This window comes from Haliaeetus albicilla, chromosome 1 (genome assembly GCF_947461875.1).
Source record: "Haliaeetus albicilla chromosome 1, bHalAlb1.1, whole genome shotgun sequence".
NCBI lineage: Eukaryota > Metazoa > Chordata > Aves > Accipitriformes > Accipitridae > Haliaeetus > Haliaeetus albicilla.
In genome coordinates, this window is record NC_091483.1 from 26,368,174 (window position 1) to 26,383,046 (window position 14,873).

General features: G+C 41.2%; 1 protein-coding gene and 1 long non-coding RNA gene across 5 annotated transcripts in view; one reads left to right on the top strand and one right to left on the bottom strand.

Annotated features, from left to right (window-relative positions):
• SEC24B (SEC24 homolog B, COPII coat complex component) overlaps window positions 1–9,429 on the bottom strand; it is a 48,394-nt gene extending 38,965 nt beyond the window's left edge. For 2 of the 4 annotated variants that reach the window (XM_069782977.1, XM_069782971.1), the window contains exons 1-2: window positions 9,132–9,429; window positions 2,755–3,462 (exon numbers count right to left, since the gene is read on the bottom strand). In XM_069782977.1, the coding sequence (XP_069639078.1) occupies window positions 2,755–3,462; window positions 9,132–9,255 (832 nt within the window). In that variant the 5' untranslated portion in view covers window positions 9,256–9,429. The remainder of the gene's footprint in view (window positions 1–2,754; window positions 3,463–9,131) is intronic. The other 2 variants (XM_069782979.1, XM_069782974.1) reach the window with 1 other exon arrangement.
• A 102-nt stretch (window positions 9,430–9,531) lies between these two features.
• Window positions 9,532–13,578, top strand: LOC138685131 (uncharacterized). Its single transcript, XR_011324399.1, has 3 exons — window positions 9,532–9,749; window positions 12,077–12,162; window positions 12,502–13,578. It is a non-coding gene; the product is annotated as an uncharacterized lncRNA (long non-coding RNA).
• The last annotated feature ends 1,295 nt before the right edge of the window (window positions 13,579–14,873 follow it).

Genomic DNA, 14,873 nt, shown 5'->3' on the forward strand with positions numbered 1-14,873 from the left:
TAATAGTAGGATACCATTTAAAATTTTTTTTACATGAACAATCACAGAAAGCACACTTAGGAATTTCAGTATATCTTAAAATTTTTTTCAAGCAATTTTGCTAAAAACTATGCACAGAACAGACTGCAACAGCTTTCCATCATTGTTTCCTTCCTGGAGAACAGCAGGGAGGACAAAAAATTCAGAAAAATTCCTTCTTACGAATCATTCGTCATTTCCTTAAATTACTTGTGTGTTGTACTCGGACACTTTCCAAGGACGTACAAGAACTGGCAAATAATTTTCAAGATCCAACTCCTTTTTTTAAATGCTGCAAACAATTCAAATACTATATATAAAACTACTCCATCTGAGAACAATAAGACTGCACTCGGAAATTCAGAAAGCATATCAGTATCCCAAAAAGTAAATCAATTATGCCAGGACCAAACAACTACTTGCCATCTTTTATTTGCCACGTGTTGTAGCAAATGAATTTTTAATATATTTTAGCCAAAGATGTTGAATTACAGACTAAAAAATCAAATATTATTGGAGGCAGACTGTTTAGCCCCAGACTTCAAAAATGGTGTAAGTCTTCAGAATTTAGTAATAAAACAGCCTGGCTCCTCCTTCAGCCTAGCTACCGGTTGCTATCTTTATTTGCTCCTTCCCAGTCAGTAAATACAATCATTTGTGTGCCGAGGTTGAACCAGGATTCAGAGGGAAGAGAAAAAAGTTATTCTCCAGATAGATCAGTTCCACAATCCAGTCCACTGTGCAACAAAGCACAGGGCATGCTTATCTCAGCAGCTTTACAAGCTCTGAAAGAGTCTGAATGTGGCTGAAGTAATTATGCCTACAGTCTGGCAAACAAACCAAGTACTGCAATATTACTCAAGTGTTAACAGAAACAGTGGATCAGTGTTTATTTTCTTAACTGCAAAGTGTGTACCTATTACGCACCACTATCACAGCCAGTTCTATCATCAGCTCTTTGAAATCCAAGCATAATGTTACTACTTCTCCTTGAGGCCATGTATTAACTCAATCACTCCCTTAAGAAGAGCACCGAATTGTTCAGAAATAAGACTATCCATTGCTCACATTGCTCTTCATGGTCTGGTCAGCTCTACTGTTTCACCTTTAAAACAGTTGTTCCTTATAAAAAAATTATTGTTATGAACAAATCATATATTTCAAGACACCTCCAAAGGAAATAAAATTAACAGGCATTTAATTAAAAAACTTCTGTAAATAAAACTAACAGTCTGAACAAACAGTAACGCATCTTCATATGACTACTGCAAACCTAACTATTCTGGAACAATACCTGCATTCCGTCAAGTCCAGCTGTAGATTCTGCGTTCAACAGAATCAATTTTTTTGGCCAGAGTTTTAAACCTATAGTCCTTGAAAGAATTCGTTTTTATGCTCAACCATGAAATGCCATTAACTTCAGAAGCTTTTCAAGGAGCTCCCTATTTTTCTTTTTTAAACAGTATTTTGTTTCATGTTTTTGAAATATTACAGGAAATCACACAGAGCACCTCGTAGACACAGAATTCAAATCTACTAATATTCAAAGTACTAAAACTGAGCTGAAGGATGACACTCTACCTCCTAGTCTTGGGGGAAGAAAAAGCAATATTGAAACTAATTTCAACCTTGGTATGGATTGGATGAGCTTCATTTAAAGCTTAGCTGGCTTTCCCAGGCAAAGCTTTACCATCATCAAAACCATGATCTTTCCCAAGTCCTCTGTCTTAGAAAACCTCAGCTACAAGGACTCTTAAAACAATTCTAATGTTAAATTCTAATCTGAAATATCTGGCATAAAAAAGGAAACATTCTATAGTTCTCTAATATCTGTCTCAGCAGAAAAAGAAAGCCATTACTCTTGCACAGCTTACAAGTCAAAACTGCATGAAGTCAGAAAATTACCAGTATAGAAAGAAAACCAGAATTTTCCTGCACGCGCTATTGCAATCAGAGTGAGAGCAAGATGTTTCAATGTAGAGGCACTCCCGCAGCTCTCATCTCTTCCATTCTTCCTACCAAGTACTGCCTACCCCATGAACTTAACTCAGTTTTCCCATGAAGCAGAAACTGCATCTGCTAAAGAGGACTGAGTGTACTTGCCCTCAACTGGCACCTTCACAACTTCCTTCTTTATAGCTACATCCATACTAGAAACGTCAAGTTATTGCTTACAAAAATCAGCTAAAACCACTGAAATTGCTCTCTCATTCAAATGCTTATCAAAAATAATAATTAAAAAAAAACCCAGTTGCCTCCAAACCCATGTAGGCTTCTACTTTTTCTGAACTTTCTGAAGAGTGCATGTGTGCTCACTTAGGTAAAATTTAAAGAATCAACTTAGATGACGGCTTAAAAAAATTCTCTAGCCAGAAAAGGAAAAAAGTATCTTTGTGATTAATAGAGATATTTCAGAAATTACACATTCCTTCAGAACTGCATGAAAAAAATTCCCTTCCAAGGCTACTCACACCCCCCCCCAATAAACTAAAACCATCCCCCAAATAGTGTCATCTTCTGTACCTCTCAACAGAAACATGTCAGTGATATGATTAGCTGCTATTGTGAGGACTGTGATAACCAACTGAAAAAAGTTTCAAGAATGAATAAGGACAGAATTCAAAATTATGATACAGAATTTCACATAGTGAACAAGTACAAACCAACAAAAGCACATGATTTCTGATGTTCCCCAAACACATCCGGAAGTTCACTGTCCTTTAAATAATACCGTACCTGTATTTATTTGGTTGTTTACTTTAGCAACCGATCCAGTCAGATTCCTGCAGAGGCTGTCTTGAGTGGACTGAGCAGATGAAATAGTTGTTAATGTTGTATTATATCCCACTGGAACATGCTGTTGAAGTGAATGAGGTACTGACGTACTCTGGCTAGAAAATGTATTTGTCTCTTTGAACTGTCCAACAGCAGGTAGGGTCTGGGAGGTAAATACCTGCCCGTACACACTGCCAGCAGCCACAGGAGGATAGGAAACATTAGGATACATGGCACTAGGAACCATGGGCATGGTGTAGTGATCAGAATTAAGGGGAAATCCCTGAGATGCAACTGAAGAGCTGACAGAAGTGCTGTAGTGATTACCAAATGCCGAATATGACTGCTGAGCACTTGTATGCAAGTAGGATGCAGATGATATTGCTCCTTGAATAGGTCCTTCAGCTGACCCCACTGTATGAGCAGGAGTTTTGTTGTACAACTGCTGTGATTCCTGTGTATTCAACACATTGGTACCCACAGAAGGTGTCATAACATTTTGTGCTGGTGCTGAATAGTAAGTAGGGTAGTAATTGGCTCTATACTGATTATCCAAATGTGAAGCAGCAGCTTTACTGGGCACTTGGGAATAGTGTCCTGAGGGCACACTGTAGCTTGGAAGATGCGAGCCATAGCCAGAGGGGAACTCCATCCGACTCTGCACAGGACCTGAAATGAAGAGAAAGCATCACATGTATTAAAGGTGCATCTGCTAGTAGTGCCAATGGACTCTCTACTTACTCTAACAAACAACTGGTTTCTTCTTGTTTTCTGTCACTGTTTTTGAGGTCAGCTTCCATCAGCAGAAAGAGAACAAACCAACTATAATGCATGCAAAATGCAGTATTTGAAGGAATTTGCAAACACACACAGAACTAATGGAAAAATTGATTGCTTCCATTATCAAAAGAAGTTTCCATGCCAAGATTGTATGCCTCACATTTGTACTTTGAGTATTTTTAAGAGTTTTTAGGATGTTAATGTTTAAACAAATAGTGAGCAACAGTAAGCACCAAACTGATGTTTCTAAGTGTCTGAATACAACAGTATGCCTTAAAGAAACTAACTGAATATGGAAAATGAAAAGCTGCAGTCAGACCAGTATGTCAATATATAAAAATGCAGGTACTCTTCTTTACAAATGCTCAATATGGTGACCAAGATAAAGTGCTGCAGGGCAGTTATTTTTGTCTTCTGTGTTCTTTTGTATTATGCTTTTATGAAAACCAACATTTTTATGAAACTACAGAGTATCTGACAAGGCACTTCATTTCTGTTTATTGCCTGATTCTTACAGCAGGTATAAGAGATGTTGGTATCAGAGAAATGGACCTCCACTGTCACTGCAACTGGCTCTGCAACATTAGAGCTTAATTACATACTGGTCCAGCAAGGGTCAAACAAGTACTTGTTTGCTAGAGACTGAATGTTAACTATGTCCAACTGATCAATGGTAAATCTAGAAGTTCTTCCTCAGGTTCTTTTCCTGAACCCTACTTTTATTCTCTAGTGAACCATAAATGCATTTCCTTGATAACTTCCTTTCTTAAAATTACAACACCCTACTGCTTACAGTCACACTGAATGACTATGGTGTTATTTCCCAGGCCTTGGTGAACAGGAACACAAGCACAGCACTTGGCCACTCGCAAACTGAACAGCAGCTATGATGATAATGAATTGTTGATTTCCCTCCCTATATTTACAATGTTACAAAATGTAAGTATTTCTTCTCTTGTCTTGAAATTCTGAAAAGTCACTGTTTCCAAGGAACACCCAGATGTTCTATAGTTATCTTTCAAGGCATTTTAATAATGAATTTGTTAATGGAATCCCGTAAGCAAGGAACATACTGCCCAAAATTGCTTCCTGATAAAATTAAAAATGCCTTGTCTTAAATTGACAACCCAGAAAGTTGAGTAGAAGAGAAAGGAGCTAAAAAATGAACAGCAGTAACTTGGACTGTTGGGTCAAAAGACAGAAAGGCACTTTGGGAGAAAGCATAAAGAGCTTAAAAAAAATTACATCCTGAGTTTTGAGGAGAGTATGTAACTATGCTTCTGATTCATTATTTTCTTGAAAAAGTGGGAGCTGCTTCATAGAGCTCTGTAGTTTATTCTCCTTTAAAGGAAAATGATTTTGAGTTAGCAAGTCATTAACAGCTACGTGAACTTTGGCAAACTTTTGACCTGCTTTTTTAAAGTCTGAAAGAGCCAACTCAAAAATACACCAATAACTTGTATCTGTTGAGGTTTATTGCTGTAAGCAGTTATGTCACTTAAGATGGCAAGAAAAGATGTTTTCTCTGAAGAGTCTGTGTATTTGTTTTACTAAAATATGAGGAATAAACCAACTGAGCAGGTATAATTTAGAAACTGGCTTAGGAGCACCTGACTTCCAAATAAAAGGCTGCGTATCAAATCATCTACTGCAAAGTCTTACAGTATCTAGCTCTGGTTTAAAAACACACACCATAAATAAAGACAGATTAAATTAGCAATACAAGATATCAGTCTCTACATTATAGAAAGCCCGAGTCATCTTTATTTGCATTTTTAAGTAGAAACATCTGTAAGTTTAAAACTATACATGAGCACACAAGAGTATAAATCCCATGACGTCCCCACTAAGACAGACACACCTGACATTTGAAAATTTGTATTTTTTATTTCAAACTCCTGGTCCTTTAAAAGCAAGTTTTACAATTACATATGAAAGATTATTCCCATTATCTGAAGTGAGTTTTTTGCCCATTTGATTATAAAGAATGTGAGTAGAAAGTAATTTTTGTACTGTAATTAGTAGCTGAAGCTACTAATGATGACTAGATAATTGGACAGTTTTCAACACTGGAAATCTGGGTACATCTTCAGTGTCATTTTGACATCCAGTTAATTGCACAATCTGTCCTGATGTCTCAGGTACTCCACCTTCCTCCCAAAACACCTGACAAATCTCTGAAAAAAACTCCACAAGAGGAGGTGAAAACCTTAGCTGCAGAAAGAACTGCTGAAACGCCATCTCTATAATGAAAGCAGTCAACCTCTCCTTCTACAGACAAATTAATACTTTATAATGTTACCATGTATAACTACACAGGCATTAACAGCTGAACCCCAAAAGCCTTATCACTTTTTAATGAGGGGAAAAAAGCCACCACAAAAAAAAAGAAGCAGGGCTATGGCTATACCACTATGTGAATTAGTAAAACTTTACTTGCTAGTGTCACGTTTGCTTGGTTTTTATGTCCATGCATTCTCTCACCTGAATAATTTAGCCATCTGCCATGTACCCTACCTACATGTAGTCTACATACCCTATAACACCAACTTCCTTTCTAGCCAAGAACACCTGTTAGTTTTCTGTAACTTTTAACATCCTTTTATCCGCCTCCAAAGAAGACTCACCACAGCTCCCTCACATACCCCTCATGGGACGGACAGGGGACAGCACTACTGTGTCTTGTTAATTGCTGGCAAACAAGCCAGCAAATCAAACCACTGCTGAGCTCCCACAACAGCTCAGTCATGGAATTAATGTCTAGCTCCTTCATTCACCCAGATTCCCATTTTCACAAAATATTCAGGGATTTTGTATCTTTTGGACCTCTATCCTCTTTATCAAGTTTAATGAAACTAGCCAAAAGATCCAAAAAGATCCAAAAGTCTGAGGAGGGATGGAAAACAAGGCTAAATAAATAACATCATAAGAAAATTATGGTCCCAAAATGCCAATGGTAATCTTACAAACCAGTTGTAGACAACACTAGACAAAAATCTTCTGGAGAACCATGGGGATTCAACACAAGTATCCTCTCAGCATTACATTTCAATACATTAAATTGTTAATGCTGAAGTCTTCCATCACTACTGGAAAAACACATCATCTTTTAGTACTGATTTAACAAGCAACATTTTATTATGCTGAAACTGGGAGACGGGTCATTCTCCACTTAGATACAAAGCCACCTGTAAGGCTACTACAGTAAAAGCTTCTCAAGCTTGCAAGACTTTATTCAGAAGAACAGTATTTTAAAGCCCCAGACTTAAGAACATCACCCCAAATGAGGGTGGCTTTTTTTTTTTTTTAAACACGTAAATTTAGTATAGGATCAAACTGAGAGCACTGTAGGAAAGAATAAAAAAAATACAAACAAGATTTTTTTTTTTTTTAAAAGACTTAAGTTATACTAAAACTAAAGTCTCCAAGGGTCTTAAATGGACTTGGTGATTGGGGCCGGGCAAAACTTATTAAAAACAAGGCTGAACATCCTTTTTAATATCACTGTATGTGCAACAGGTTGCTTGCTTTCTGCAAAAACCAGCCCCTCTTTCATCAGATCCCAGTAACTTCAAAGTTTTACCTGAAAAATCCACATTTTATGAAATTAAAACACAGAGCACTCTAAACATCTGAAAGGATGCAGTAGTGTTTTCTTTCAGCCAATATAGAAATAACTGTATTCACTTAAGTATCTTACATTTAAACTCCATTATACTGACATAGAAACCAAATTTCACAAAGAAGATTGTCTTTGCTTTTGAAATTTAATTTTATCGGACAGAATGGAAATTTCCAGTGACAGAAGAAGACTACACTCTTCCCCTCTACCACCCCTCCTATTACAATTAAAAAAACAAAAGAAGCCTCAAATCCTTTGTTATAACTTCAGAAGCTTAGTACTAAAAGACGACAGATACACTAATCTAAAAATTCTGGAATGCTGTTGCTAAATGACATAAAATGACAAATTCAGAGTTCTTGCCTACAAATCATCAAATACACATCCCTGTAAGATATCTTAAGGAACACAGAAGCCAAAGTTAAATTGAGTAGTTAGAAAGTTATAAAATAAAAATTCAAGACTATTACTGAACAGTAATTAAAGAAAAAGTGTTTCGCAGAAAATAAATGGTCTACTACAAGGTTTTAAACGAGTTGCTTTTAAGAATATTAGCAGCAACATGGAGTTAACAAATGGTAATGATGGCTCTTTAGAACTACCGTTTCATTCAGTTAAAAACACAAGGAGAACGTTGCATGTCAGTTTCTATTTGTTTCTGTCAAACGCGCTTCCAGGTTATTGATGCTGTAGTAGCTGTGTCCTGACAATGACATGTTTTTTTACTGAAATCCGTAAGTTGGCATTTTCTGAGTAATTTTGACAAAACTCAGCATTACAATACTAAAGTTTGGACACATCTGAGGCATTATTATCTCCCCAATATCCACCTTCCTTTTCATTCACTTCAGTGACTTCTGCATTATCTGGAAACTGACTCAAACCCTACTTTATAGGCATGTAAGCGCTTATCGCCTAACTACCCCTTTGGAGATAAGAAATATTTACGAGTAAAAAATTTCGTAGGTCAGTACCCTGCGTACTGATCTGCGCAGGAAAAAAAAACGCTTCTGCACAAAACAGTCAGACTACAAAATAAAGGGTTTAACAGCGGGAGCTAAAACTCTGTGCAAGCAAGAGGCCCAATTTAGATACAAAACCATCATTAGGTGCGGATGAAGATCACACAGTTAACGAGGTGTATTAATAAAGAACTGATTTTATAGCACACCAATTTAAAAATGAGGAACTGCACGCTAGTTATTTTAATTCATAGCACAGTTAGTCTCGACACTTCTCCGTCTGAAAAGCACATCGGTATTTCGTGACTTTGAGCTGTTTTACCTTTGTTTTTCAGCGACCCACGTTCCACGGGTCCGATCTCGTTTATTCAACCCCAAACCCCAGATCCAGCCGTGCGAGCGCCTACCCACCTAACTCCTTTCAAGTTCCTAAACAGCTACGAAGTAAAGCAAGCCCTCTCACCCTCAATACGTGGTCGCCTGCCCACACTCACGCACGAGCGCCAGAGCCCAGGCCTGGCGGAGCCTCGGCCTCCACAGCCTTCCCGAAACGCCACAAAGCAGCCGCCGCGACCCCCGGCAGATCCAAATTCCCGAGACGAGAAAGAAGCGGACACCCCCTCCCTCGCTCCTTTCGCGAGGCGGGGCGGGGCTGCGCCTTCTTAAAAGTTAACTCCGCACGTAGCGGCGGGGGCCCGGGGCGGGACGCGCGTTTCCCAAGCGGCTCCGGCGGCTTCTGCCGCCTTCCAGAGAAAGGGCTTCCTCACCTGCCGGCTCCGCCGCGGCCCACCGCCGGGCCCCGCAGCGGCCGCACGTCCCGCCACCCCAGGAGGAGGGAAAAACGCGCAGCCCCCCCCCCCCGGCACCCGCAGGGCCCCCCCAGCCAGGGAGCAGCGCAACCCGCCCCAGGGACCCCACGGGCGGCCTCTCCCCGCCGCCAGCGCTAGGCCCCGCGCAGGCCGCCGGCCCCTCACCGTTCTGGTAGCGAGGCGCGCCGCCCTGAGGGGCCGCGGCCTCCCGGGAGGCGCCCGGCCCGCCCGGGTAAACGGCGGCGGCGGCACCGGCGGGCCGCGGCGGCAGCCCGGCGGGCGCGGACATGGCTTCTCGCAGCGCTTCCTCAACTCCGGCCCGCTCCTCTTCCGCCTTCTTCTCCGCCCCGACGGCAGCCGGGCGCCGAGGGTCGCCAACGGGCGGGAGGCCGCGGCCGCCCCACGGGAGCGGAGAGGAGGGGAGAGGGCGCAGGCGGGCCCGAGCGCCGCTCCCGCCACCGCGGCCCTGCGGCCGTTAACGCCGCCGCCCACAGCGGCCCCTGGCGGCGCCTCCGCCGCGCACCGCCCTGCCCGGCGTCAGGGAGGCCTGGCGCCCCGCCTCTCGCCGCCCGCCCGGGCCTCGGTTCGGGCCGGGGAGGGCTGCGGTAGGCCGCGCGGGCCCCGCGCACCGCGGGGAAGCGCTCGCATGACCCGCTCCGTGACGGGAACGGCCTGCGCGGCAGGGACAAGCGGCCCGCACCGGCCCGGCCCGGCCCGCTTCGTCTGTGGGTGACGGGGCTCGCATGCCCTGTCTGTGACCCTGCACCGCCACGTACATACGCTGTACGTACACCTTCCATCGTTTTGCCTAGTTGAGGCTTTTCTGCCTGTACAGATAACATTTGCTGTCTGTATCTTAGGGATAGGTGGACCCTGGCACACACGGAGGGAATGTGTGTGCTCTGCACGGGGGGGAAAAGGCCTCACGAGGTGAGGTGAGAAGTGACAACTTTCCCTCTGTAATTATTCTATCTACAGGCAGAAAAGCCTCGGTGGGGCGGGGTGAGCTGAGGCAAGGCTTTCCTTCCTGTGTGAGGAGTGCACACTGTGTGTTCTCTCTCTCTGTAGTGGTATGTACTATCTATATAGACAGAAAGGCCTTGACAAAGAAGGGCAAGGCTTTTCAGTCTTTGTACAGAATATATACTATATATTCTCTAAACAGAAAGGATAGTGTTGGCGAGCCTCCTCTGTTGGCTACTATTGGCAAAGGATCTCCAAACGCTTTAGCACTTCCCACAGTCAATCACATGCTAAACCGTATTCATTTTGACTGTACCACCGATCTGTCTTCTGTCATTCACTCAGACGCTCTTCAAGACCGAATTCATTGCTCAGGTTCTTTTATTAGGTACAGAAATCAAAAGCACAGTAACGTACACCGGTGCTTGTATTGTCAAGACCAAGTCCAACAACACTGAGTCACCTTTACATGTTACATATATTTGACCACTTCCTTCCCTGTTTGTATGCTGTTTTTCCTACTGGTTATTATGCATGTCTGTAATTAAATACTTTAATACTTTTTTCATTACTTTGTATGCTAAGCATATGGTCCAGCTCTGACTGTTACTGTTGTTATGAAGCATGCAGAACATCTTTAAATATTGGAGGAACTGGCTGTATTTTAAAGTTTCTCAGCCTTTGCACTCCATCAAACTATGCAGAGCCATCTTGCACAGGCCTCCGTTAGTCCTTTGAGAGACTGTAGATCCATATCTGAAAGAAATAGTTTCTTCTCCATGTCCTAATAAGCTAGGGCAAGAAATAATGGGCTCAAAATGCAACAAAGTTCAGGTGAGCTATAAAGAAACGTTATGTTAAGATACTAAAGGACTAAGTGACATGGGAACAGTGCAGCATTGCCATAACTGCAGGGCTCTTAACCAGGGTTACACAAACATGTTGAGAGTGAGATTGTCATCCAGCTTTGGTGCAAGTGACCTCTTGGAGTTCCTCCCAGGGCTATATTGTTGTGATAGGGTTAACGAATTCTGCTTTTAAAGCTGTTCTTCCTTCTTTGCAACCCATCCTCCATCCCACACAAAGTACTTGTGTGAAATGAATGCATGACAGCAAAATAATTCAGAAATATGGACGATCAGTTGGTTTGTCTTTTCATTCTCTGTGCTGTTTTAGAAGGTGTGTAACTGCTTCCTTGTACCACGACTACATTTTGTCACAACATGATACACATGTGAATCTGTGTTTTGACACAGGTTTTTCCTTTCCAAAGTCTTGTTTCTCTAAATCCTTGTACTGTGAGACTATAAATATGTCCTATATCACACAATCTGTGAAAATTACACATCAATTTATGATCAAGCACAAGGGGATATATATCATTGTGCTAAAAGCAAGAAGAGGCAACTGGGAATTTTCCCATTGTTTTGAATGCTTTTACAAAACCTTCTACATGGCTTAATTAATTATTTTCTGCAAGCAACAATTACACTGTGGTTAAACCCATTCATTCCTAGGAAATCCAGATGTTTCGGCAGCTAGAACACAGGTCCCTAATGGAAATCCACCGTAAACTCAAATCCATTAATTTTGTTTTCCTCATTTATAATGAATCTGAATGCATTAGCAAGAAATGAGTATTAATGTCTGCTGTTTATGTTATCATGCAGCAAATAACACATGAGCTGGCTCACCTGGGGCATTGCTTCCACTTAGTCTGTAACAAGCTTACTGGACTAACAAATTCTTTGGCCAGTTGGTGAGGCTTAATCACTTTATTTTTACTTTTGGTGCAGGAAATTTTGCAATGACAGAAAAAGGTCCCTCTGTCATTTGGGTTTGGGGGAGCAAAACATGAAAGTGAATCTCATTAACTGTAATCTGATAAAAGGGACACTAAATGTCCAAACCTAGAGAGCAAAAGTTATTTTTGCAAGGAGGAAAATCTGGGAAGAAAATCATCACAAACTGAGTTAGAAATAATTTTGAGCTTTAACATAACTAAGCCAAGTCTCTTCCATGTTGCCATACATTTCAGAAAGAGAATGCCAAAATTAGGTGCTTTATAATCTCCATCAACAAAATATAGCTGTGGGTCACCCTATCTCACTAATAAATTTCTAATTATTCTCCTGCTTTTCTTACAGGAAGTGGGCCACTTCAGTGCAAAGTAATAAAGCTTCACATTTTCAGAATCAGAAGTCCCAAATTGTGTTAACATCACTGTATTTGGGTAAGTTGCCTGTAGTCACTGTAGTGCGATTGCTTTCCAGAATGAGAAAGGCAAATCAAGACTCTTGATGTCACTATAAAGTGTGCCTTGGCTTGGGTCACCTCTGCATCTGACTGAAGGATAAATCCCTGCATCCACTGGGTGAGATCTGTATGATACTTCATTTGTAGCTGGCTAATTAGTAGAAGAGGCCCCAGGGTAGTCATGCTCCACTTTAAATAAAAATCTTTCAAAGATCTAAAACCTACCAGAGAAAGAGAAATCAGTTGTGATGCAGCTCAGCTTTCTTACACATGTACAGATTTACTTTCCATGTAGTTTATCTTATTTTTTATCCAGGTAACTCCAGAGGAGTTCTGTGTCTCAGCAATGAGCGGGGCTACCGTTTGACTGCCTGAAGAACTTGACATGTATTCAAGTTGGGTACGCAAGACTGAACTGTGCTAATTTTTGTGGGTTTTTTTTCTTTCCCTTTCTTTTCTTCTGGGGTATTTATACCTGTATTGGAAAGGCTCAGAAAGCAGCAGGATCTGCCTGGCTGCGGTTTCACCAGTCCTAAGGAAAACCTTATGCATGCACATTCTATACGGACATCATCTTTACCAGTCCCTGTGCAGATTATAGGATAAAGGGGACTGTCACTGCCACTACCAACCTAATGGTGGCAATCCAGCCACCTTTGACTACCTTGGCATCAACAACAGTCTAATTGTCATCATCCTAGCATGGCTGTAAGTGATGTAAGAGACCAAAGTGATAAGCAGTGCTAACTGCTACAGCTGATAGTTGCTGGATGCAGCTAATCATTATGACCTCTGGGTCTGAGACTTGAAGTCAGAGTAGTTGTTCCATTCTGTAACCCCTAACTATGAGTGTGATCCCTATTCACAGTGTAGTCTATAATTTCTGTGATACCTCTTCAAATCTGGAAATATGACATAAATTCTTACTTAAACTGATAACTCCTGATTGGCAATTATGTCTGGTAAGCCTCCTGAGTATGCGGTGTAGATAAACATATATATCTATATTTAGGCTTGTAATACTCCTGGGTGGTTTCATCAGCTGCAAACTTCAGTCTACGGCATTAGTACTTAGAAATCACCAGGCAAGCTATGACTCAGGAAGAACGTCAGCTGTATCCAGAGATCTAAATATTTTCATGAAATTGTCTTCAAAGGGAAACTAGCCACAAGCTTTCGTCTGACCTTGGAGGACAGCTAAACAAAAGTGAGAGAGTCTGGGGTTTTTTTGCAGCTGGTGTGCCACATCCCAACTGTAGAAGCGTAGCAATGCCGTGATCCAAACAGGCCTAGCTTAAGCTCATGAAACCTTTTCAGTTTTCAGCTATTAAAGTTTTATGTTTTTCCAGTAATTTTTATAAGACCTGTAAAACTAATAAACCCCTGAAAGATCTATTACTCTCTGGCAGTTTGATATTTTATAGGTTTTCCATTAAGATGGAGCAATGACTCATCTAAACCACTGGAGCTCCCTTCTTCCTCCTGTGGCTCCAGATGTGCCGCTTGCCGCCAAAGCAAAGCTTGCCATTACTTCTAAAAGAGAAATGTGCTGCAAACATGGGAACTTGTGTCCAAAAATAGTTTCTCAGTTTTTCTGGATGTCTACGTCACTGGTCCCCATTGTATCTTGGGCGGTAAGAAACCACAGACCCAAACCAAAAGACACAGTTCCTCCCCTATATTATATGACTGTGCAGGCTCCACTATGTGTGTTCACCATAGGTCCTGAGGAGCTCAGTCACATGGTAATACCCTTGGCTTCAAAGGGTTTCTCATACGAATGATGGCAATGAGATAGGCTCATGTGAACTGTAGATCAAACCATCCAAAACTAAAATAAAAGATAATTAAACCATTGAAGCGCAATTAAAACTTGAAAGTACCATGCTGTGGATTAGCAGCTTAATGCTGTAAACCTCAAGGACTTTGCAGTAACACTTTAGAAACTCTGGGTTTCTGTGTACATTTGAAACAAAATAAGAAGCTGAAATTGCCTCTATCCTTATCTGAAGAGACTGCTGCCCTCTGAAACTAGTTGAAAAACTCCTCTCACAAGATGTTTTGGCAATATTTGGGAAGGTTGTCACGCTAATTAAATATTATGGACACTGGCTGACCAGGGCCAGATTATGCACTGACTGCCTTGCCCTCTTCAGTATGACTAACTCTGGAGGAGGCACATGAAGCTCCATGCTGATAGGAAAAACATTACTCAAAGGCATCACATAAAGTGACATATTCTCCCTTCATAGCCCTATAGTCGTAGTACCCCATCAAGTACTACTTATTTAAGGTCAGATTTTTTTCCTGAGTAGTAGTGCATTGTTTTGAGCTGAGGGAACCTGGAGAGTGCATTTTGTTGTGCAGAAGAATAAATAAATCTAATTAATAAAAAGCTTACAGATTGATTCATATAACATTATATGCATGAAAAGAAGTAAACAGTAATGCTCAGTTTCATTTCCAAGCACAAGCTAAGTAGCAGCATTCATGGAGAAAGACATGTTTGTTTAAAATCTTTTCAGACATATAAACCATCCATCTAAAATATCCTTTTGTGCTTATAGTTGTTCTGAGAGCCTTACCAGTCTCAATCTTACTTTGAGCTTTTTAAACTGTGGCTTTTTACCTATCTGTAGCATCTTCCCAGCAGTTGCCTCCTATTTTAATTTCATTCTTCATAGTGGG